Genomic DNA, 25,690 nt, shown 5'->3' on the forward strand with positions numbered 1-25,690 from the left:
AGGGTGGTTGCATGCTCAGAAAGTGGCCCTGAGGGCAAGGGGTGTCCAGTGCTTCCTGGAATGTCACAGACCCAAATCATACCCCACCCCGCAATGCTCACAATGGTTTCAGGTAACCAGAGGCCTCGGGCTGGCTGAGAGTGATCATAACCTGGTGTTAGAGCCTACGTCCCAAGTCAGTGATCCTTCCGGAGCCAGAACAGAGCTCTCAGCACAATTGGGGTTTGTAAGGCTGTCTCCTGCCCTCCCTGCACTGCCTTTGTGCATTTTAAGCAGACTCAGTGATGTCAGCATCACACACAAGAATCCCACGATTCTGTCCCACAGTAGGTGCGTTCAGTAGATTTTGTCAGTGTGTGAGGCAGCAGGTTGTGGGGACCTTGGTGAGTTCCTGGTCCCCTGACCCAGACGGGAACATGGGAGGCCACGGCCAGCGGGGGCCTGCCCAGAGTCCCGCACGAGGGACCATGGCCTGTGTGCAAGGGGCAGCTACGGAGGCTGAGGGTGGGCGGGGTAGGCACCAGAGAAGGGACAGGAAAGCTCAGGGCTGGCTGGTCTCCTTGCTCGGTGGGAGATGTGTGGCTTCCCTCCCACTGCACACCCCACTTCTCAGACGGTTGACAGGTCCCCCTCCTCCCCGTGACCTCTGGTGCTTCAAGGGCTCTCTTGGTCTTCGAGGGGTCCTGGGTAGAACCGCTGCAGCCCACGGTCAGGAGGGGGTAGGGGCCAGATCCCTCAGGTCATCCTCTACCACTGACCTTGGAGGGACAACTTGGGTTATTTCTGGAGGTCTTCATGGTGATGGTCAGCGAGCCCCACTGCACAGGAGAAAGCAGTTTGCCCCTGGGGTCATCAGCCATGCCCGATGAGCAGAGGGTAGTAGATGCCCTGAGTGTGGCCTCCATGGGTGGGGATCCCCTGGGACCAGCAGCAGCTGTGTCACCCGCTCCTGAGCAAGCGCAGTCACCCTTGGTGTGTTTCTACGTCCCCAGGCCCCACCCTGTGGGGGTGTCAGCGGATGTGGCAATCAGGAGGAGGCAGGGCTAAACCTTAGGGTCCAGTCTGCCTAGAGCCAGCACTCAGGTGGGTCCCCTGGTCCCCAGTTCCCCTGTCCTTTCTCCTGGCAGACCTCTGCTGGCCCTGGCTTGAGGTATGTGGGCCCAGGAGGGAAGGAGAGGGGGACCCAGCCCCAGGTGGTGCAGGAACCAGGGCCCCGTAGGGAGAAGCTGCAAGTGGAGCATGCCAGGCCAGGTGCTGAATCTGGCCTGGTCCATGGTGGAATGACCATGTCTCTGTCTGATACAAGGGGACCCTTTCTGCCTCAGAGAGCTGGTTCGAGCAGCCGTGCAAGGTCAGACGTGGGAGAGTCTTCGCCTCCCTGTGGTTTGGGGACACACAGCTCATTCTGATCCCAGAATGTTTTCTTGGTTGCCGGTAAGACCATTATTTCAGCTTCCCTGCACCCCACTGCCCTTGTCCACTTGACACTGACGCAGGAGCTGGAACCCAGGTACTTCTGTGCATGCAAATTGTGGCTGGGTGTGAGGAGGAGGAAGAGGGAAACCGAGTCTGTTGTCAAGGCAGTCCAGCCTGCCCCACCCCTGCAGAACTGGGGCTCATTGTGTAAATCCTGACAGCTTCAGCCCTGGGTTCTTTGCAGCCTGGTTCCCTGAGAACACCTAGCCCTGCCCTGCGGGGTGCAGTGCGGTTGCAGATTTGGGACCCCGGCTCTGCTGTGGGACTTGGAGGGGTACAACTGGGCTTTGCGTGCAAGGGCTTTGTCCAGGTAGCGGTGCCCCACTGTCTACACATACCGGCTCCCCGTGAGCGCTGGAAACTCCTCCTTGGCCTGGACGCCCCTGTGCCTGGTGAGGACGCTGGTGCTGCCCCGAGGAACTCGGTGGAGAGGCAGGAGAGGCACACTGTTTATTGGTAGCAGTAGCATCCTAGGAAATGTCCTCTGAGCAACTCCGCTCATTAAAATGAAAAGGGACAGAGTAACGTGATTTGTAAAGTCCCATTCCTTCATGCCTTGGTGAAGACAGGCTCCCAGCAGCTGCACACCAGGGCCCCTTCCCCCACCTCCTCTTGGAGAACCCAGAGGGTAAAGGTGTCCAAGGCCAGCAGAGAGCGCAGGGAAACATGCAGACCTTGAGCTTTGCAGAGGCATTTTCAGGGGCGAATTCGCCCTTGCCCCTGGCTCTCACGGGGGAGGCAAGCCAGACGACTTCAGGGGGCCACGAAGACCCCCATGGAGCTAGTGCGGGGGAGGGAGGTCAGAGGTCAGGGCTGGGACCCGCCCCCCTCCCCAGAGGAGCTGGGTGGCTGTGTTAATGTCACACTTCCGTCACTTGTCAGGAATGCGCAGAGAAGCCTCCCTCCTGATGGGGCGCCGCCCACTGTGGGTGAGCTGCAGAAGCAGGAGTCCCCCCCAGCCTCCCCACCGCCCACAGCCGCTCCAGGAACTACCCTGGCCGAAGAGCAGGGAAGCGGGAGGATGCGGCCCGTGGACACGTGTGGCCTCGTGGCATTTGCTACAGGCTTGGAATTTCTGGGCTAGGGAGTCCAAACTCCAAAGGGAAGTGCGGAGGAAAGGGGACAGGAATGATTGGAAGCACAGGGGCGCTTTCCACTGCCACCTCCCAGTCAGGCTGCGGTCCGGGCTGCGCTGGCTGGAGGGACATGCCATGGGTACCGGGAGGGAGCCCGGCCCGCGAGGTCGCCAGCGGGAGGTGAGGACCGTGCTTCTATTCCTGAAGAAGCTCGCGAGGAGCGGCCTCTTGGGCCCGGCGACGGTCGTGGCCATCCCCGGGAAAAGGGACCCCGGCTTGGCCGGCGGCCACAGGCCCCTGTGGGCTGTCCTCGGTGGCCGTGGCCGAGCGCGAGCTGTCCTCGCGCAGGGCTGGCTCTGGGCTGGCGGCGCGCCGCTGCTGCGCCTTGAGCTCGGAGTAGGAGCGCGAGAAGGTGTGGAAGATGGACGTGGCCGGGAAGGCCATGAGCAGGATGCCGCTGAGGATGCTGCTCAGCGCCACCACCTGCCCGGGCAGGCTGCGCGGCACCATGTCGCCGTAACCCACGGTGGTCATGGAAATGACGGCCCACCAGTAGCTGGCGGGCACGCTGGAGAAGTCGCGGCGCGCGCCCAGCTCGCGCTCGGCCAGGTGCACCAGCGGGGCGAAGAGCGCCATGGCCACGCACAGGAAGAGCAGCAGCAGGCCGAGCTCGCGCGCGCAGCGGCGCACCGTCAGGCCGAGCGAGCGCAGCCCGAGAGAGTGGCGCGCCAGGCGCATCACGTAGAGCACACGCAGCGCCCGCAGCAGCCGCAGCGCCAGCCCCGCGCGCTCCAGCAGCGCCGCGCCGCCCGCGCCCGCGCCCGCGCCCCCAGCCGCCAGCCCCACGAGCAGCGACACGTAGAAGGGCAGGATGGCCAGGATGTCGATGATGTTGAGCGGTGTCCGCAGGAAGGCGCACTTGCTCTCGGCCTGCAGCGAGCGCAGCAGGAACTCGAAGGAGAACCAGGCCACGCACACCGTCTCCAGCACGAAGAGGCTGCGGCACTTGGGGGAGCACTCGCCCTGCGGAGCAGAGGGGGCGGGTCACGCTCGGGCTGCCCTTCCCGACCCACCCCAACCCTTGCCCGTGCACGACTGCTGGGGGCCCGGTTTCCCTGCAAAAAGATCCCACCAGAGGCTAGGTTTCCTGCCGGGGAGCCAAGGAGCTCAGCTGACGGGGTCCCCAGCACAACTGGTGAAAATCATTAAAAACAACCATTAAAGCCTCTGGAAACAGGCCTAAGGGCAAACAGCAAACGGAACATATATCCAAGAAAATCTACAAAACTTCATTTAAAAAGGCGAGAGAAATACCCTCCCCACCCCCAGCCCAGCTCAGCGAGGAGACTCCACTCTAGAACACAGGCCTCCCTGCCCCCAGCTCCCCCCGGACAGTGCGGTTGAGAAGGGGGCACCTTCTTCTGCCCAGTCCCCACTCCTGCTGTGGGGTGGAGGCTCTACCTCATGCTGCTCAGAAAACCCCTAACCCTTGCCCCTGGCTCTCACGGGGGAGGCAAGCCAGACGACCTCAGCCTGCTGCTCCGCCCTCCATCCCCCCAACTCAGCTCAGAGAATGGGGAATCACCAAAGAAGCCAGGCACTGTCACCATCCCCAACTCCAGAGCCCTGGTGCAGAGGTTTTGCCTGGGGAGGGGCAGGGGGAAGCAGGCTCCTAGAACAGCTCCTCATTTCTTGCCAAATGAACTGACTTCATGTGTAACAGTACAGGGAAGTTCAACCCTAAGATGTTCTCAAGAACCCTGGAGGTTGTAGTGAAGGAAAACGGGAGGAGATTCATGGAAAGAGAGTTCATTCCAGGGTGATTATGGGCGTACCCAAGCTGTGCCTCCCTGCGGGGCAGCATCAGGGGCTAAACACCGTGTGTGTATGTGTGTGTGTATGTGCACATATGTGTATCTCTGCATGTATGTGTGCATGTATGTATCTGGGTGCGCATGCACGTAGGTATGATCTCTGTGTGTGCATATATGTGAGGAATGTATCTGTGCATGCATGTATCTGGGCACACACATGCGTGTGCATGCATGAATGTATCTGTGTATGTGTGTGCGTGTGTGTGTGTGTGTGTGTGTGTGTGTATGCGTGTGGAGGAACAAGAATACACTACACCACAATGATCCAGCCAATCACTAAAACAGATAACAGTAGCAAGCCCTGAAAAAAGAGGGGACATCATCCAGGGTTGCCGTATTATCTAAAATGTCCAGTTTCCAATAAAAAATCCTGGAGCAGGCAAAGAAACAGTAACGTTTGATCCATACATCAGAAAAAAATCAGGCAACAGAAACGACACTTGAGAGGACCAGATATCAGAGTTTTGAAAAGCACCATTATAAATGTGTTCACAGACCACAGGAAGATCAAAGAAATGGAAAATGTGATGGCCTATGGAGATTATTGATAAAGAGAGAGGTTTTAAAATGACCAAATGGACCTCCTGGAGTTGAAAAGTCAACAATAACAAATTCACTGGAGGAGCCAGCTCCACAGTGGATGTGAGCCGCCAGGAGAAGGGGCTGGTGAACTAGACGATAGACTGATCATGCCGAGAAGAGAGGAAGGGAGGCCAGCAGAGTCTGAGCAGAACGTGGGGCATGTTTGTGAAATGCAGTGCCTGAGGAAAGGGGAGAGGGAGGAGGAAAAACATGTTCGAAGAGATAATGGCTGAAAACTCACCAAATCTGCTGACGCACAACAACCTGCACATCCCGGGAGCGCCGTGCCCTCCAAGCAGGATAAATGCAGACTGACAGGTGCATGGTGGCGGGGGACGGTCCGAATGCCACAGGCCAGGCGTCGCTCAAGAAGTAACCCCGAGCAGAAACAGCGCAGGCCAGAATGCCCTGGGGGCACATACTCAAACCACCAGAAAAAATGTCTATCAAGAATCCTGTCTCCAGCAAAGCCATCATTCCAGCATGAAGGTGAAATACTTTCCCAGATAAACAAAATCTGAAAGAATTTGTTTCCAGTATAGCTGCCCTGCAAAAAATTCCAAAGGAAGCTCTTCAGGCTGGAAGCAGTGATCCCAGAATCTTGATGACCTTGGATTTGGCAAAACATTCTTACAGATGACACCAAAAACATGAGCAAGCAAGATAAGATAGATAAATTCAATCACGATTTAAAACTTCTGTGCTTCAAAGGACACTGTAGGGTCTGAGTTGTTTCTCTTCAAAATCCGTATGTTCAAGCCCTAACCCACAACACTTAGAAGGGGACTGTATTTGGACATAGGGTCTTTAAAGAGGTGACGAAGGGACAATGAGGTCGTGAGGGTGGTTCTAATCCAACGCGACTGGTGTCTCAGGACACAGACACACACAGAGGACACAAGGGAAAGAGCGTCGATACCCAGAGGCCTCGGGAGAAACCAACCCTGAGAAATTTCTCTTTCAGGCCACGCAGTCTGTGGCCCTTTCTTGTCCGAGCTCTAGCAAACTAATACAGACACCATCTGGAAAGTAAAAGACAATCTGCAGGATGGGAGAAAATATTTGCAAATCATATATCTGATAAGGGACTTGTATCTAGAATATATAAAGAATTCCTACAACTCAACAATTAAAAACCCCATTAAGAGATGGGCAAGGAGTAGACAGTTCTCTAAAAAAGATATACAAATAGCCAAGAAACCCATGGAATGATGCTGCACATCATTAATCATCAGGGAGATGCAAATCTAAACCACCCAGAGATAGCGTTTCCCACTCACCCCAGGATAGCTGGAGTGAAAACACAGCAAGCCTTGGGAGGTTCCTCCCACGAGGAAGTGGGACCCTCGCCTGCAGATGGTGGGCCTGAGATCTTCCGGCCACTCGGGAAGAGAGCCTGGCAGCTCCTCAGACAGCTAGACATGGTATCACCACACGACCCAGGGCCTCCACTCTCGGGTCTGTACCGAGAGAAGTGAACACATGCCCACACAAAAACTTGCTCAGGAGCGCTCACTATGCATTATGCATACGAAAAAAGGTGGGAACAACCCAAGTGTCCACTAACAGATTAATGGATAAATACAATTTGGTAAATCCATACAATGGGATCTCTTCGGGCCATAAAAAGGAAGAAAGTACCGATTTGGGAAGTGAAGTGAAGGATGCCAGCCACAGGGGGCGTGCCACATGAGCCTGTTCTCACTGGAGTCCAGAACGAGGAAATGTACAAAGACCAAGTAGACTGTGCTTGCGCAGGCCTGGGGGGTGGGCGGCAGGGCCAGCGGAGGGGGGGGGGGGGGGTGTGTGTGCGAAAGGCACAGGTCTCTCTTGGGGTGATGGAAACCTGAGGGTTGCACAGCCCTGTAAATATGCTAAAAACCATTGAATTGTTCCCTCTAAATGGGCAAATTGTATGGTATGTGAATTATGTATCAGTAAAGCTATTTTAAAAGCACACGTAATCTCTAGGCACATCTGAGAGTGTGGCCGGCTGGGTGTGGAAAGTGAACCCAAGGCCCTGCTGGGAATCCAGTGCAGGGGCATTTGGGGACATCTGCTGATGGAACAGAAGGAAGAACGTGCAGACCTCTCCAAGTGCCCAGCTGCTGGCGGGTCCTGGTCTGGCCCCGTCTCACCTTTGACCCCAAGCTCCCACCTAGCTTGAAGCTCCTGGGGGCTGGAGAGGACTCACCAGACTCAGCGGACACCAGTGTGCTCTCACGGACCCACCTCACACTGGAGGGGAGAAGACCTGGGGGCCTTCCACTGTCCCCCTCTGGCTCATGTCCCTCTAAGCACGTGGGGACAGGACCTCACGCCTGCTCAGCTCCCGAGCCCTCTCCAGGGCAGGGCCAGCAGTGCTGAGTCTCCATCCCCCACAGACAGCAGCTCAAGGACCTGCCTGATGCTTCAGCTGGGGGACCTGTGGTCAGTTTTTACTCACCGCAAACATTTGTCATAGCATTGAACTTGGCACTCTGAGGGCACAGCGGTGAGTGGGATCCCACAGGACTTCTCCCCAAGTCCTGTCTTGCATATCCAGGCGCTGACGTATCACGGGTCTTCAGGAACCCAGGGCAAACGGAGCTCCCGCAGACCTGTCTCCGATGTGCACTGCCCGCCAGTGGCTTGTTGCTCCTGGTGATGTGTGTGTATCCAGCAGAGCTCAGCCTCTCCTTTAACGAGCTGTCAGAGCCCAGTACCTTGGCTGCCTCATTAATCATCACCCGTTTTGTGCCTGGAAATAATGGGCAGGAGCTTCTTCTTACCTCCATGTGCTTATGCATAGCTTAGGTTCAGATCCTCTGAACACAACTTGGCAGGTCTGTTCCCAAAGGCAGTGGTGCCTCAGCCCAGATGAAGGGGTGTGCAGGTGACTGGTCCAGAGTCTTCAGTGGCCTGTCTTCCCAAGAGGCCTCTTCATCCCAGGGTCAGCAGTGTTTTAGCCAGTCCAGAGGCTTTCCAGGAGTCACCTGGCCCGTCCTGGCTTGGGAGTGGACAGCTAGCTCATCACAAGTCCTGATGGTGTGACTGATCCAGAAATTCCAGTGGCATCTCTGCGGCCCTTGATTCACAGACAGGTAGGGGCTGCAGCCTGACCAGAGGGGCCCAGACTCTGTGGACAGGTCTGCGGCATGGCCTGGGGTCCCAAGCATGTCCAGTCTATGGCTCTGTGTTGACCCCTGCACCTCTGTCCCTTGTCCCAGAGCTGGCTCTGGGTCTCCTAAGGATTAGGAGTTCCTGTGTGTGGAGTGTTCTGGGGCTCCTGCTTCACCCGTGCCCTTGGGGTGCCCTGGCCTCCCCACCAGCTCCCACCTGCCATCCTCGGCCCTCCAGATCCAGGTTCCCTGTGGAACACTGGCGAGGTGGGGACATCACCCACTCGGCTCTTCGCGGGCTGGGGCGCTGGCTACTCTCCCTCCCTTGAGGAGGGTACTGTGAGGTCAGGCTGACTCTGCTCACCCTGGGGCAGCTGGTGAGTCACAGACTCTAGCGGGAGGGCACCTGAGGGGCGAGGCCTGGCAGGAGGACAGTCCACGGCCAGGGAGAACAGCAATTAGGGGCAGAGGCCCAGGGAGGATGTCTGCCACTCACCCTTCTGGAAGGTTCTTTGGGACCAGGGCCAGCTCTCACTGCTTTCCTTAGGCCTTGTATCCTAGGAGCCCTGAGGTGCAGAACTCAGCACGTTCTCAGCTTCTGGGCTGAGTGTGGCCCCAGTCTGCTTGCCCTGTGTGATCTGTCAGGTATCTCCAGGGCAGCATCCACGCCACCTGGAGCTCACAGCCCTGGGGCTCGTCGCTTCAGGAGCCACCCCGCCCCCAGGTTGTCCAGGCCTGGGGTAGGGCTTCCGTCCCAGCTCTCTGTTATGGGCATCCCCTCCTGGACCTTAAGGGGCCGGCGAGCCTGAGGGACTTACTGCCCCTTCACCCCTGCGGGTGGGGTCCGACCTCATCACACCCCCGTATCGAATCTGGTTTAAGCTAAGTCAGGCTCAGGGAGGTTTCAGGACTTCCCCAGCCTCGTGCCTGACACCCTGTGGACTCCTGAGCACCTGGGCACCCGTGCTGGACAGAGAGCCTTGAGACCTGCCTCTGCATTAGGTGTAACAAGCGGGCAAGTGGGATTCAGGTAGAAAACCCCAACTGACAAGTTTTCAATAAAGAGACGGCTGGGACCCAGGGGGCCGACGTTGGGAGATGCCCGGCAAGAGGGTGGTCAGGGCTGGGGAGAGGAGGAGGATGAGGGCCGGCACAGCGCCAGGTCTGGGAGGTGAAGGCATCACGGCCTGGCCTCCCTTGCCCGCTCCAGAGTCTGGTGACCACAGCATATGGGGTGTCACACAGGCCCAGCAACACCTCACATGACACCCTGTTTTCAGGCTGACCGTGGCCCAGCTCCCATCATCTTGGCCAAGGGCAGCTGAGTCCCCATCTGGGCAGGCTTGACCACTGTGTCCAGAAGGAGAAGAGATGGAGACCTTGGGCCCCTCTGGGGATGGCTGTCCCCCCAACCCCGTGCATGAGCAGTGACCCCAGTATGCTCACCTGGAGCCAGGCTGACCCTGGATGTTCAAGATGAGACGAGCTTGTCGGAGCCCACCAGAGCCCTGCCCCCAGCCGCCCTCTCCTTAAGGACCAGCCATGGAGGTTAATTGGAAGGAGCTATTTCTGGAACTTTCAACCCAGAAAACAGACCCCGATTTCTCATAATCTGACCCATCTGGCCTGTTTGGTCAAAATCGGGACAGAAACAGGTCTATGCTCAGCCTGGCTCACCCAGTTTTGAAGGGCCTCCCTCTTCTATTCACTCATTGTCTGGTGTTGGCTGGTATTGTTGCGCTCATTGGAGGCTCGCGTGAACCAGCCCACAAGCTGCAGGTGCCCCGTATGGGTATAAGTGGGTTGTCCGTGCGCGGGCCTCGCTGAGTGGCTCAGGGATGCAAGCTGCAGCTGCCCCAGCCGGCACCAGTGGGGCTGGAGTCCCCGGACCCTGCTCTTCCTAAGCCCATGCCTTTTAAACTCCGCCTCTTTGCTCAGGGCTGCAAAGCACCATCTGTCTCCTGGTCGTGGTCACTGTGGGCTCCTGTTTGGGGACTGGCCTTCGGGGATGGGAGGGGGTGTCCGGCCAACAGCTTCTGCATGTCTCCTCTCAGGGGCAAGGAAAGAGGGCTCTGGTCCCGGCGGAGGACACAGGGACTCTGGTACAGACACTTGTGGAGGGACAAAAAGTGGACCCCAGCTCTGAGATGGGTCTGGGCAGCGCCCGTGCTGGTAGGGCCCCAGTGGGGGGTGAGGGCCCTTTCACCGCCAGCCCCCACGTTCCCCATGTGTTCCTGTGAGGGTAAAGGGAGGGTGCTTTTGTCAGCAGCTGCGAGGGGGAAACATTGTGCCCGAGCGCCACTAAAATGCACAAATCCCCCAGAGCCCAGGCCTGGGGCTCCAGAACCTCTTCAGGAACCACAAGCACTTCTCAACTCTGTGAAGGAAATACTAAGTAATAATAAAGGGAATCCCGGGAGCTGGAGCCCCGGCCCCGCCCTGTCTTGGGCCCCGCAGCTCCAGATGCAAGTACTGAATATAAGGAAAGCCTCCATGGGTTCCCTTCGGCTCCACACGCTGGACGGTGCCGTGGGGCTGGGGGACACCAAGAGGGACAGTGGTCAGGGGTACAAGGGTCAAACTGTGGTGCATCGGGAAGGAGGGTCCCCTGCAGGTGGGCAGAGGTCCTGGGACACAGGCATTAAAGGGGAGGATGTCTGGGCGCCGTGGAGCACAGCCTTGGATGGCTCCTGTGGATGGAGGTCAGCTGTGTAGGTGAGACTGGAGGCAGGAGGCCGGGTAGGGAGGCGAGGGCGCAGTCCTGAAGCAGTGGAAGAGAAGGGCAAGGGTGGGAAAGCTGGGGTTTGGAGATGGAAGCATTAGGGTGGGGCAGCGCACAGGGGACGTTCCCGCACACATGGCCAGGGAGCTGCAGGTTGAGGCTGCACTCAGCAGGGCCAAGGCTGGGGCAGGCCGCAGGTGCCAGGACTGGCCCCGGGTGAGAACTTGGACAGCTGCAGCAGGTAGCATTCAGGCTGAGCAGGGAGCTGAGGGCCGGCAGAGCAAACTGCAGAGGAGACCTGGCCTCGAGGCCCAGAGCAACGTGAGGCCAGGGCCAGAGGTCATGGCCGAGGGCTGGCAGAAGCCCTGGACCCACCACCAGGAAGCCTGGGGGGCATTAGGTAGGGACAGGGGGTGCTGGGGAAGGTTCCAGCAAAGGCTCTCCTAAGCTGGTGAGGCCCAGCTGGAAGGGGGTCCACCGAAGTGGGGATGGGCCCAGGGAAGGGAAGAGCGAGCCCCAGGACAGCAGGTTGGAAGGCACAGCTGTGGGGCTGGAGTGGATGGGGAGGGGGAGCCGAGTCAGCACACGGCCTGCAAACAGCAGGGGCTGAAGTGAAGCGATAGGTTCTGACAGGATGGAAGGGCCCCGGCTCCCTGAGCTCTGAAGAGCCTTCTTTTCCCACCTTCCAGGAGCACAGACACTGCCCTCATTGCGATCTCTCCTCCAGAGAGCTATGGTACCCTCGCTGGGCTCCTCCCCGGGCCTCCCACAAGGTCCCAGGGACAAACCTCCCTTCTTGGGGAAAGGCCACAAGACACGTGTGCCCTTCCACAGTGACCGCCCGGGGCCTGGGTGTTGACTTCAGGTGGCAGGGAAGGAAGTTACCCCAGCAGGTGCCTGAGCTGTTGGGCTGTGGGTCCGTCCTCTCTGTTTTGTTCCTGGAAGAGGAACCAGGCATCCTTCAATTACTTGTGGCTCAAGAACCAAAGACCAGCTGCTCGAAGGAAGCAGGCTCCACTAACGTGTTACATCTGAGCTAATTGCAGACACGCATGTGAGGACATGGGGTGCCCCGTGTATCCACCACTGCTAAGCCGAATACCGGATTTGGAACATGCCTTTAAACCTCATGTAAATGTTATCGTCACTACTACCAAAAACAAAAACAAAAACAAGAAACAACCAAGCAAACCTGCTAGGCATATTCTGCACATACGTGTGTTAGAGCTTGTCTAGGACTTTCCCGGGAATGGAATTACTGGTTTGTCAGACAGGAACATTTTCATGTTGATCAGGAATTGCTGAGCCGTTCCCCTAAGTAGCTCTACAAATTTAACCCCCTCTCCACCAGGCCAAGGATCTGGAGGCCCTGAGTGGTTCCAGGCAGAGCCCGGGTCACTGGGCAGAGTATAAATGTGTACACATTCTCACAAGTATATTTTAAAAGCCTTCAAGTGTGTGTACACTCGACCTGGAAATTCCAGTCTGGGGAATGGGTTCTCAAGAAATATGGACACAGGCCCACAGACTACGGAGGGAGAATGTGCACTCTTACTGCACCGGTGTCCAGCCCTGTGACCACCACCACCACGGTCCCCACATCTCTGTGCACCTCCTTATAAGCCAGATGGTCCCCACCCCAACCCCGGCACCCACTGGCCTCTTTTGTCTCTTCCAGAACATCTCACAGATGGAATGATACTGCGTCTGGCTCTTAGTATAATCTGAGACTCCCTCATGTTGTTTCTGGTATCAGTGGTTTGTCCTTCATCTCTGATTAGCGCACTGTATGGATCTGTTTGTGGACATTGTGTGGTTTCCAGTCTGGGGCTGTTTCAAATGAGCCATATGCACTTTCATGTGCAGATCTATGAACAGACATACGCTTTCATTTCTCTGGGGAAAGACCTAGAGTGGATTGCTGGATAGTATGTGCATGCACTCACTCATTTGTTTTACAAGCTTTTTCATGGCTTTTGGGGCATTTAAAAAATATATACACTTTTCTTTCTTTCCAATCATATGCCTGTTATTTCTTTTTCCTACTTCGTTGCACTGGCTAGGACTTCTAGTTCAAGACTCATAGGTGTTGTTCCCAATCTTGGGGGGAGCATTCAGTCTTTCATCTTTCATTATTACATATGTCATCAGCTGTAAGTCTTTAAAATAGATGTTCTCTATCGGGTTCAGGAAATTCCCTTCTATTTCTAGACTGTTGAAAGTTTTTATTTTAATCATGAATGGATGTTTAGTTTTGTCAAGTGCTTTTTCTACATCTATTGAGATGACCAGATGGCTTTTCTTCTTCAGTGTCTGTGGTTTTTTTTTAAGAGTTTGTTTATTTGAGAGAGAGAGAGAGCACAAACAGGGGGGAGTGGCAGAGGGAGGGGGAGAAGCAGACTGCCCACTGAGCAGGGAGCCTGACTCGGGGCTCGATCCAAGGACCCTGAGATCATGACCTGAGCTGAAGGCAGATGCTTCACCGACTGAGCCACCCAGGCACCCCTGTTCTTCAGTGTGTTAATATTATAAATTATGCTGATCAGTTTTCAAATGTTGAGCCAGGATTGCTTTCCTGGGAAAGCTCATCCTGGTCATGATGTGTTATCCTTTTTATATACTACAGTACTTGATTAGTAATATTTGTTGAGGAGTTTTGCCTCTATGTTCATGAGATGTTGGCTTGGGTTTTTTCTTTTCTTGTAATGTCTTTGTCTGGCTTGGTACCAGGACAGTATTGGTCTCATAGAGCAAGTTGGGAAGTGCTCCCTCCTCTTGTAGTTTCTGGAAAATATTATGCAGAATTGATATTATATTTTCCTTAAATTTTTGGTAGAATTCACCAGTGTAACCACCTGAGGCTGGAGTTTTCTTTTTGAAAGGTTTTAAACTATGCATTAAATTTCTGTAGTTAGCATAGGATTATTCAGGTTATCCACTTTTTTTTTTTTCCTTTTGAGAGAGGGGTGATGAGTCGAGGGAGAGGGAGAGGAAGAATCTCAAGCAGACTCCTCGTTGAGTGTGTAGCCTGACATAGGGCTCCATCTGACAACCCTGAGATCATGACCTCAGGAGAAATCAAGAGTTGGAGGCTCAACTGATTGAGCCACGCAGGCATCCGTGGATTATTCACATCTTCTTGAGTGAGTTTTGTTGATTGAACATGTTTTTAATTTAAATTTTTGTTTTAGAAAACCAAGACATGCATATAATTAAAAAAAAACCAAACTCGACTAGGGGCACCTTGGTGGCTCAGTCGGTTAAGCGTCTGCCTTCGGCTCAGGTCATGGTCCCAGGGTCCTGGGATTGAGCCCCGCATTGGGCTCCCTGCTCAGTGGGGAGTCTGCTTCTCCCTCTGCCTCTGCCCCTCCCCCTGCTTGTGCTCTCTCTGTCAAATAAAATCTTAAAAAAACCCCACAAACTCAATTAATACTAAAAGGCTTATAGGAAAAAAAGAATACTCTCACCCCAACTCTTATCTCCCAGAAGCAATAATTTTCAATTTTAATTGGTTATTCTGACAGATATTTCTGTACTTGTAAATGATATGCTTCTCTGGCTATTTACAGGTATATTAAATTCATACATTTCTGCTGACTTTGTGTGTTGAGGATTTGGTTTTCTTATACCTACCCTCACCTCACCTCACCATCTTCACATCCATGACCCCTTTCCTCCAAAAATAGTCCTGTCACATTTTGGGGTAAAATCAGTAATTATTAAGGTTCACTCCTGGCCTGGATGGTGGTCTACAATTACATTTTTTCCCCTTCATAAAATGTCTTGTTTTTCCTGAGGTTTTATGGCCTTATTCTAAAATTGCTTCATTGCTTGCTATTATGAATCATGGTGTATTTTTTCCAAATGCTCAAACACATCAAACTGTGGATGGTTTCTGTTTCCTTTCTGAGGCCCGCCTGCCCTGCGGGGACGTCCACCCTGCTGCTGGGAGCTGCGGTCTGGAGTTTCTCTGCTGCTGTTTTGAACACTGTCTCCCCGCCACCGTCTGGCTTATTCCGTTATTCTGTCGAGGTGTGTCCTTCAGTAGTTTCTTAAGAAAAGCTGTGTGGGAGGCACATTTTTGAGCCTCTGCATGTCTGGACGGTCTTCGTTCTGCCCCCTTGATTGCGGTGACAGCTTGATACAGAATGACAGGTGTGAAATAATTCCCATACAGAATTTTCATCGTGTTCCCCATTATGTCCAAGCTTTCCATGTAACTCCTGAAGTTTAACATTCACACGGAAAAGTGCATAAATCCCGTCAGTGCATTTGCAGACGGAGCAGACCCCACATGACCAGCGCAGAGACGGAGCCAGAGCCACACCGTGGGGCCCCGGCCGTCCTGAGGTCCAGTGCTGCTGGGACCATCCACCCTGCACTCGCGGCCTGGTCTCCTCCCTCCTCCGTGGCGCTCTGGGCACTGGTTCCTGCACCGGGGGCTCCGGAGAGGCGCGCGTTGGGCACACTTCCATCCCTGGCCTTGTTCTCATTTGAGAGCATCAATCAGTGGCGTCAGCCCTGCCAAGGAACCCTGTGGATTCCATCTCGCTACACGCCCTAACGCTCGAACAAACTAACATGTACGGAGGTGGAGTGAAGGCCAGAGGAGTGGATTTATCTGTGCAAGCCACACAGCAAGGGCCCCATGTCGCCCGCAGCCTGCATGCCATCACCCTGGCATGGAGTAGGGGTCTCGTCAAAGACTTTTCCTTGTGTTTACCTAGTGCGTCATTAAATTCATAAGATGGTCACGTCCCTTGGCTGTGTTTTCTGGACACTGGTGCCCGTCTCGCCTCTCACGGACCTTGTGCGGCGTGTCCTCCCTCGGGGCGATAGCCAAGTCGCGAGTTCTGCCTCTGTTTGCAGACCAGGTATCGCGAGCGATACATCCTGTTGGAAGGGCTAACCCTTATTAACTTATTTACTCATTCGTGAATGACTCTGTGTGCTGATTTTATCTTTAGTCTCCCATAAGTGCCTAAAAGAAAATGTTTATTAGGTCATTTCACTATGAATTTATAATAATTTGGCTTTGAACTGAATTGAGATTTATTCTTTCCAATTATCTATGGAAAAAGGCTCTTGTACTGTAAATAGGAAAGGAGGAGAATATTAAATCTACTTAAAAATAGTCATTTACATAGAAATAATGAATGTACTCATTTCAAATTATCTGCACTGAAGCAGGGTGTCCATTCACTCTCTTGCTAACACTCCATTACCTAGTTTTGTGCCGTCTTACGTAAAGAAACGGATGCAACTTCATTATAAAGTATTCCATGCTCTGCCTGCCCCTCCTGAGAATTAGCCTGGTCTTCCAACAGCCCCATTCCAACGTCTGTGGGCTTCTCTTGTGAGCAGCGTCCTGGACCGAATGCCACGAAGGGTGTCCACACAGATGAGAAGGAAGCCGGGATGGCAGCATCCCACCGGTTGTGGATGGCGAAGGGACAGTGACAGCAGTGTACATACGCATACCACACGATACGCATTCATGCACTCAACCAGCTTTGCTGGGTGTGTGTACGGGGCCAGAAACTGTGTGGGTCCCAGCTGGTCCTCGCGGGATGGGACTGGAGGGAGCCACACACGCAGAACAAGGTAATTGCAGGCGGCAATGCCTCCCATGAACAAGCGAAGAGGGTGCCCGTCTCAAGAGAAAACAGTTCCAAATCATGAGTCTGAGTTGGGTTTGAGGCACGCACAACAGTATGTTTTCAGCCTCCGACCTTCATTTGGCTTGTTAATTTCAGTGGTTGTCCCTAAGGGGTCGTCTTGGCTTGTGTGCTTCTTGCTAGAGCGGAGATTTTCCACATTAAGTCGTGCTCAGGCCTGGGTGCACTTAAAGCTTCTCACGACTCTACCCTGGCTTCAGCCCTGATGCTGTCGGGGGCCATGAGCTCCCAGCCATCGACTCCACCTCCGTCGGAGGGTATTTACGCTGTTGAATTTTTACCACTGTTACAAACAGCACTTCAGAGAACACCCTAATCATGCCATACCAGGGATGTCTTGGGGTGCATTCCCAGAGGTCCTTAAGTTAAAGGGTTCGCATATTTAACATCTGCAGGGACATTTTCAGTTTGACCTCTGTTTTCAGACTCCCTTCAACAACACAGGGAGGGGGGCACGCCCAAGCACCCTTGCACATACACGGGGGGAGGCCAATTATTCAGTCTTTGCTGGTGGGACTGGTGAAATTGTTCAAATGTGCTTCTCTCTGACCATAAAGCAAACATCTTTTCCTGTGTTTTGACCTTTGCTTATCTCCTTTTAATTCCTGTTTTACATTCTTAGCCCTCCTTTGTACTGAGGTGCTATGATTTTCTTATTAATTCATTGGGATTTCCTGTATATTAAGGATATTAGCCCTTTATCATATATGTTGCAGTTTTATTCTTACATTTCAGTTTCACTGTTTAAATTTGGGTGGGAAGAGGCTTCTATTAGTTTTTAATTTTAATTTTTTCAGACATTTCCTTTCCTTGATGGTTTCTGGCTTTCCTACCAAACCTAGAGAGATTTGTTCATGAGACCGGCCATGAATTCTGCCTTAGCCCCCAGGACGGGCACAAGGGTCTGTGCAGTGTCTCCTGCCACCCTAAGAAAAGTCCAGGGTAGCTTCATAAAGGAAGAGCCGGCAGAGGTCTCTAGCGACCACTGGCAAAACCCAAATGCAGGCGAGCCCTGCTTATGCCTCGTGCACAGACCCAGCCACATGCAGAACCACCTGCCAGAAAGTGGCAGAATAATCCACCAGGGTTTGGCATAGTTTGGTACACAGGAGAAGATAATTGATACAGCACCGCACATCTCTTGTATTCTTCTTTCCTTATTCTCCAGAATTCACGGGCTAGTATTCGGTTTATAAGATTATTTTGTTAGGTTCTAAAACTCCCATTGGTATTTTATCACGAGTGTAATAAATTTACATATTAATTTGGGGAGTAATTTTCTCATTCAAGAACATGATGTGTCTGTCCCTCCTTATTTAGCCATTTTTATGTCATTCAGTAGAGTTACATTGTTTTTTTTCTTTTATAGACATCGCACCTTTCTTGCTAAGATTATTCCTAGACATTTTATGTTTTTGTCATTACAGTGGCCAGAACAGATTTTCCATTTGCTATTCCTGATAATATATAGGAAAGTGACTGACTAATTTTTGCATGTGTATTTTGAAGCTAGCTCCCTTAACAAACTCATTTATTTATAATAACTTTTCAGCTAATTCTCTTGGGTTTTCATTTGATCTGCAAATAATGCAGCAAATTAGATAATCGGTATAGAACACATACAAAAGTCTCCCACTTGGTGATTGGTGAGGGCTGCACAGCCCGGTGGACCCACACGCATCTCTGGCGTGTGCAGCCTGAATGGGGCTGGATGCAGAGGGTCTGCTACTCCCCTCCGTCAGACTGTTCCCGAAATGCGCATGATCTCAGGGCAGCACCTCTGCTTCAATGGGGCTGTCTACACATCTACATCCATCGTCTTATCACTTAGAATTTTATGTGTCAAAAGGACATTTATGTTTATTTTACCATTCATATTTTATATTTTTTTAAATGAAGAACTTGTTTATGCCAATTTTACTAAAAGCTTATTAGAACTAAATGCTAAATTTTAAGACATGCTTCTGTGGTTTTTCTTCTGTTATCTGTGAACAAGATGCAGTACATGGACAGAATCCCCACTCCTCAGCCTGGCGACGGAGAGAAGGGTTCAGGTTTTGGGGAACCAGGGGTGGGCAGCACCCACAGGTGATCTCAGGGAACTGGCAAAGCCAGAAGTCAAACCGATCTGCACGCAGACGATGGGCCACGAGAGGTCAGAAGCAAGCAGCCTGGGCCTCGCCCCTACGATGTGCCATGTCCTGCAGCCTCGGAGCCCCTGGGGGCCTGTGACCTGGAACACAATCTGTGACCGATTCTGTGTGGGTCTGGGCCATGGCTGTGTGGTTCACCTGCCGCATGCACAGTCTGCCTCTTTCCTGGCTAGACCCCCTTCCAGACTCCAAGGCTGGTCCCGGGGCAAGGGTGCGGGCACCTCTGCTTCCAGTACCCACCCGTATTTACAGGGATCACTCATAGCTTTCTAGTCGAAAGCTAGGACTCGACAGCACCCAGGAGGGTCCACCGTGTGCTGTGCTCACTGCAGCTACAAAAGCACCTCTTCACCGGGGGCTCCTGGTCGTGAGGGGGGCACAGCCAGATGCCACACTTCAGGCAGGACCCAATGCCCGTGGTAATAAAATAGGTGCAGAGAAAGACACTGCAGATGACGGGGACAGTGTGGGAAGGCTTGTGCAAAGGGGGCCGTGTAGGGCTGGAGGGGAGAGCAGCAGAAACCCCATGGAGAGGACACCTTGGGCACAGGAGGCAATGGGAGCAAAGGAAGGAAGGGCAAGGGAGTAGGAGGGAGGCTCAGTGGGGGGCTGACCAGGGCCAGCAGGGGAAGATGCAGGGCAGGGGAGGTTGCAGCGGGCAGGGGAGGATGCAGGGCAGGGGAGGACGCAGCGGGCAGGGGCGGCCCCGGCTGGGACCCTCACGCCGTGGAGGCTGGCAGCGGGTCCCCTCCTGTGGAGTGTCGGTGAGCGCTCTGGGCAACCAGCTGAAAGGCACACAGATGAAGAGCAAAAGGCAACAGCCCAGTGAATGGGGACAAAGAAGGCAAGCAGCAAGTAAAGATGTGAGATGTTAGCCTCCTACTGAGTTTCAAAAGCCAGGAGATGGCTTTCTTTAAGAGTCAGGCAAACTGTTACTAGGACACGGCCGGCAATGTGCTCACGTGGATGGCATGGCCTCCTCTGGGCATCAGGAGGGGGCCCGGTGACGCCGTAGCGTGCTGGGTGGGCATACCCCAGGAAATAGTCCGTGAGCAAGAGTGTTCATCCCGGTGTGGCTCACTGCAGCAAGCACGGCAAACAAAGTGCGAGGAGGGAGTACCTCAAGTTAGAAAACAGCACGTCTGTGTTTGGAGACGGCACGATGCTTTACGATGGCATGGAGAGGCAGGAAGGAGCAAGGCAGGACAGCGTCTCCTGCTCTCCGTAAAGAGCAGGTGTCATGCTCATGGTTGGGAGGACTCTTCTGAAGACGGGCATGTTCTCCAGGCCGGGCGGGGGCAGAGGGGCAGGGGCTCGGGGACCTCAGGGCTGCTGTGACACCTGTCGGGAGGCAGGTGGGGGAGCATCGGGCAGACCCCATCCCTGGACAGGACCTGAGGCTTGGTGGCTGCGTTCCCCCAGCTCTGCAGTCCTCAGGGAAGCACCCGGCTTACTCCTCCAGTTGGACATGTCCAGGCCAGCTCAGAAAGCCGCACCTCTCCACCCCTGTGAGTCTTCCCTGGAAATCCTGCAGAGCCCAGCCGGTGTGGGTCAGCCCAGGACCCTCCAATGTGTGGATTTCACACTGTATTTCCTGCCATGTCCTAACTCCAAACCCTTATCAGACTATTCACACATGCCGGTAAATTAATACTTTTGGTAACATAAACAGCACAAGCTCATGTGGGAATAGCCGGTTTGTTGAGTTAGAGTAGTTAATGTCTTATTATGAAAAACATCCCTTCATGTCAGACTTAATATTTCAGACTTAAGTGGTACCTAGAATCTGAATTCTCAGGTCTCTTCCCCCAGTCAGGGTGGTGCCTGATGAATCTGTGCTTGGATGAATTTAAGTCCCTTAAAAATACTGCTTGTAAGTCAAAATAGTTCAGTCCTATCAGGGAAATGCTGGAGAGGCAATGGGACTACACACACCTGGAGAGATCTATTTCCACTTATTTCTAATAAGCACTATTCTCATAGCCACTTGCATGCTGGTGGGGGGTGGGGAAAAGAAAGGACAGACAGAATGAAGCCCACCTTCTCCCTCTCAGGCGAAGCCCTCTCGGGTCGCTGTGTGCATGTGTGTGGGGGGTGGCCACCCGTCTGCAGGCTGGAGGGGGTCCTGCTCGAACCGCATCCCGGGCTGCCCGCGGTCCCCCAGGCGCCCCAGGGGCAAGGAGGGAGGGTGAGGACGCTTCTCCTGCCCAGCGCTTCCCGGGCCACCGTGCGGTCTCAACCCCACTGAGCACTCCACAGGGAGGCGGAGGCGGGGGCCACATCCTGCGTCACACAGTCCCTGGTGATTGCCACACGAGGTTGGATCTGACTCTAACTTTGGATTGGTGCTCCCTGCCACACTGCAGACTGTTTACATAAACCAGCTTTCGGAGAAGAACACCCGTGGCCTCTGTCCTCAGCCCTCCTGACCGCCTCCCCCCGCCTGGCGTGTCCTGCGCGAGTATCAGCATCCTCCTCGTGCACAAAAAGGTAAAAAGAGCTGCCATTTATTTAATTGTGTGTGCAAAGCACCATCCAAAGTATTACGTGAATTATTCAGTTTATTCTCAACAGCTTTGAAGTATCTGCATTTACGAGATGAGGTAGCAGGGCTCGAAAAGCAGACAGGAGTGTTTCAAGGCCTTCTAGTTGTCCTACAGGAGCTAGGCACTGGGCCCTGCTCCATGTGCAGTGTGAGAACTTAACAAATACCCAGTTTTGTCCCTTCAATGCCCCTGGATAGAGGATGGCAAAAAGAACCTTGGGACCGGGTCTCAGTTCTGCACCAAAGGGCTTGGAAGTCACCACTCCATCCTAACAAAAGCTGAACAGACTGAAAAATCAGCAGCTCTTCTCGAATCTGTGAGAGGGGATGATGCAGCCAACTGCACCCCAAGATCGGAGAGACCTCGGATGCAGGAGCCCCGCCTACAGGAGCCCACACTCCAAACTGCCCCGGGAACCAGCACCGGGGCAGGAGAACCCAAACTGTGATTGATAAACTGCTGGATGCTTGGTTTGGACAAGTCTGAGAGTTAAAGCTCCAGAGGGTCCAGCCATACAGTGGCCCCAACATATGCTCAGATTTACCTCTGGGAGCTTGACCATGACCTCACAGAAGTTGTGCATATGGCAAAAAGCAGAGGATAGGATGCTTCAGGTTATGTGTCTTCAGGGAAAGGCAAATTTACTTTTTAAAAAAGATTTATTTATTTGAGAGAGAGCGAGTGAGCGTGCATGTGGGCTGGGGGGAAGGGGCAGAGGGAGAGAGAATCCCAAGCAGACTCCCTGCTGAGCGTGGAGCCCAACCTGTGGCTCAATCCCACGACCTTGAGTGGAAACCAGGAGTCGGATGCTCAACCGACTGTGCCAACCCGGTGCCCCTTCAGGGAAATGCAAGTTAAAGCAACGAGATCCCACTACACACCTACTAGAATGACCGAAATCCAAAATACCGACAACACCTAATTCTGGAGGAGATGCGAAACAAGAGAAACTGTTATCTATGGCAGTGAGAATGCAAAATGGGGCAGCCACTTTGAAGACAGTTTGTAGTTTTTTACAAAACCAAATGTACTCTTATCATTCGATCTCACAATCATGCTCCTAAATATTTATCCAAGTGAACTAAAAACTTACGTCTGCACAAAAGCCTGCACACCATAATTACAGCAGCTTTATTCATAATCGCCAAAACTTGGAAGCAACCACAGTGTCCTTCAGTAGGTGATGGATAAACTGTGGTCCATCCAGACAATGGAACAGTATTCGGCAGTAAAAAGGAACATGTCATCGAGCCAAGAGAAGATACAGGAACCTTGAGTGCACATCGCCAGGTAGGAGGAGCCAGTCTGAAAAGGCTATGTCCTGTGTGACCCCAAGCACACGGCGTTCTGGGAAAGGCAGAACCATGGAGACAGTGCAGACCCGTGGTGGCTGGGAGCTGGGGGATGGATGGATACGTGGACCACATGGTTTTTTGGGCAGTGAAACCACTCTGTAAGGTGCCATCATGGTAGACACGTCATTGTACATTTGTCCAAACCCACAGAACGTACACCACCAAGAGCGAGCCCTAATGTCAGTTGTGGGCTCTGGTTGATGATGACGAGTCCACGTAGGTTCATCAACAGTGACAAATGCATCACTCTGATGATGGCTGTGCGTGTCAGGGCAGGGGTCTACGGGAAATCTCTGGACTTTCAATTTTTCTGTGAACCTGAAATGGCTCTAAAAACTGATCTTAAAAAAAGAATCTTGTAGCCTCTATGCTAAGCGTTTTGAGTACAAGTCTTTTTTTTTTCAGACTGAAGCACAAAATACACCCTCCCCCATTTTTTTTCCTGCCAAATTTGTGCAGAAATGGAAGGGGGAAAGTCCTGAGCTTTATGTTTATCCCTTGGTGCTCCTGGCTGTTTCCAGAGCCTGTAAGGGCCTCACCGAAGGGTCTCTCCGATGTGGGGCCTTGGACCGCAGCTCCAGGCGGGGTGGTGGAGCCTGGGGCCTGGATGGGGAGAGGGGACCAGCCACGTCCTTGAGGAACCCGTCGGGGTGAGTGCATTCCCGGAGCACCTGTCCCGCACAGGTGCTCACCTGGCCATTCTGAGCAGCCCCGGAGGACTGACCACCTTCATCTTACAGAAGAGGAAGGTGAACAAGAATGACAGCCTGATCCAAGCCGGCTTGTCTGGCTCCCCGATGAGGCTTGACTCACTGCACAAAATTTGCCACTGGATTTTGCTGATCTTTGCAAACAGGAAAATAAACCAACCAAACCCATTCTCTTTCCTCCAGGGGCACTGCCTGTGCCGTTCTCTGCCCCGCATGCCTGTAGCCCTGGGGAAGCCCGCAGCGGTCTGTGAGGTCTGGCTGCTGACCCCTCTGTCTCTCCTTCCTCCTTCTGGCAAAGAGCAAGCAAAGCTTCACCTGGCCCTGTGGCCGCCTGGTCAGGACAGTAATCCCAGCCCTGCAGCAGCGCGTGCTCACGGCACGCAGGACCCAGGCTGCTCACTGTGCAGCCATGTTTCCACATGGAGGCCCACCTGTCCGCTGCGGGGCGGTGGAGGCTGTGTGCTGAGCGTGCACAGCTGCCTGCAGCCCCCGTTGACCACCCTGGATGCTGAGTGGCTCTGTTGCAGTGACCCTCACCAATGCTGCTTTCCTCTGCCATCGTGGTTGGGAGAAGCTCCTCCAAGAGCTCAAGAGGAAAATCCAAGTCTCCGTGCTCAGACCAGGGGGACCCCTCTACCTGCTGGTGAGGACTGCTGTAACAACCACAGAGTGGGGGCTCAAACAACAGACATTTGTTCCTCACAGTTCTGGAGGCCTGACGTCCAAGATGAAGGGCCAGCAGGTTCCGTGTGTTGCGAGGATCTGCCTCCTGGCTCACAGACAGCGTCTTTTCCCTGAGTCCTCTCAGCAAAGGGGGTGAGGGGACCCTCTGCGTCTCTTTTATAAGGACACTAATCCCATCACAGGAGTGCCACCCTTGTGACCTCATCACCTCCCAAGGCCTGACCTCCTAAAACATCACCTTGGCTTCAACGTGTGAATTTGGGGGGACAACCCCAAAACTTGTCCTTCTCCCATGCAGAATACATCCATTCCAAGAGCCCCGAAGTCTCACACATTCTAGCATCAGCTCTAACGTCCAAGGCCAAAGTCTCGCTGCATCTTGACAAAGGAGATGTGGGTGATACTCCAGGTGTGATCCATCAGAGGCAAAGTCCCCGCTGCTGTGAGCCTGCGAGCCAGACCTGTTGTGTGCCCCCCAAATACAGCGGTGGGCCAGACTCAGGAGACATTTCCATCCAACAGGAGGAAAGAAGGAGGAGACACAGGCTCCCCTTTTGTTGGTTCTGATTCTGTATCTCTGGAAAACTCTAGCACAGCTCACAGAGTGAAGCTTTTACTCTGAGAACCTGGCAAAACTCCACCTGTGTCGCGGACCACATGCCGCAGAGGCTCTGCCACCAGCTCTCAAAGCTGTTACCAAAACGTTCCTAGTAAATTCGAGGATGAAATCACGGTAGCGAAATTTATAACTAATCATACAGGCCTTGATTCAATCATGTGGGCTTTAAGGAGAAAAACTGACCGAGCCCAGTACCAGCCCAGTGGATGGGGAAGCCATGGCTTTGACAAGTGCATCCTCCCCGAGACACCCCGTCCTCTGACAGCCCGTGTGCGTGGCCTGTCTCCACTGCCAGCCGCCGGGCGGGCGCTCAGCGCCGTCTCCCAGCAGCTGCCATACAAAAGGAATCCAGCAGCTATTTGCTGGAATAAACTTTCCTGTCCCCCATCCTCCAGACAGTTCTGAGGCCTCTCCTCGAAGCATGGAATCACCAAACAGATGTCTCCCTGCAACGTCCAACAACAGCCAACATCCGGGCACAGCCGTGGCCTCTCCCGGCCACCTTGAGCGAGCTGGGGCCCAGGGACACGTCACTTTGTGGCTGTGGTGGCCTCGTTCACTCCAGATCCACAGGAGAGTCCTGAGGATCCTGCAGTAATTAGGGTACATGCACACACGGGGCCTCCACGTGGGGCGGGGAGGGGTAGGGGGGTGAAGTCCTCCCCTTCGCACAGCCTCCTGCAACCCCGAAGGTAAAGGCCACAGATGGCCTCTGGCTCAGGGTTCCTACAGCAACGTGGAGTGGGAGCTTGGAGATGACCTCAGCCGGGGGCCTGGAGTCTCCATTGTAAACCGCGGTGACCCCACCTCACTCCGTGGGGGCACAGACCCCATGCTCCGTCCGAGCACCTGGCATTAGAACATCAACTCATCTGCTGCGTGGAGTCCCTCCAGTGTGGCCACAAAGCGGCGGGGATACTGCTGGGTTATCATCCCTGCGGTTATTTCTTCTAGGAGCTGAGGGAAAGTGAGGTGTGCCCTGCGCATGTTCTGGATTAGGAAGTACTTTTGGCGATCAGAGAATTCAGTGTATCTTTTTGTGGCCATAGATGTTTACATTAGTAACATTTGTCCCCGCCGACAAGCTGGGACCACTGAGCAGACTACCCTAAGG

The 25,690-nt window shown here is 53.7% G+C and overlaps 1 protein-coding gene across 4 annotated transcripts in view; it reads right to left on the reverse strand.

Annotated features, from left to right (window-relative positions):
- Positions 1-1,986: 1,986 nt before the first annotated feature.
- KCNG2 (potassium voltage-gated channel modifier subfamily G member 2) overlaps positions 1,987-25,690 on the reverse strand; it is a 71,871-nt gene continuing 48,167 nt past the window's right edge. For all 4 annotated transcript variants that reach the window (XM_025860245.2, XM_073890131.1, XM_073890132.1 and 1 more), the window contains one exon: positions 1,987-3,575. In XM_025860245.2, coding sequence (XP_025716030.1) covers positions 2,748-3,575 — 828 coding nt within the window. In that variant the 3' untranslated portion in view covers positions 1,987-2,747. The remainder of the gene's footprint in view (positions 3,576-25,690) is intronic.

The sequence above is a fragment of the Callorhinus ursinus genome, unplaced genomic scaffold, assembly GCF_003265705.2.
Source record: "Callorhinus ursinus isolate GAN/ISIS: 27379988/994484 unplaced genomic scaffold, GSC_fseal_2.0 scaffold128, whole genome shotgun sequence".
In the NCBI taxonomy this organism is placed as follows: Eukaryota; Metazoa; Chordata; class Mammalia; order Carnivora; family Otariidae; genus Callorhinus; species Callorhinus ursinus.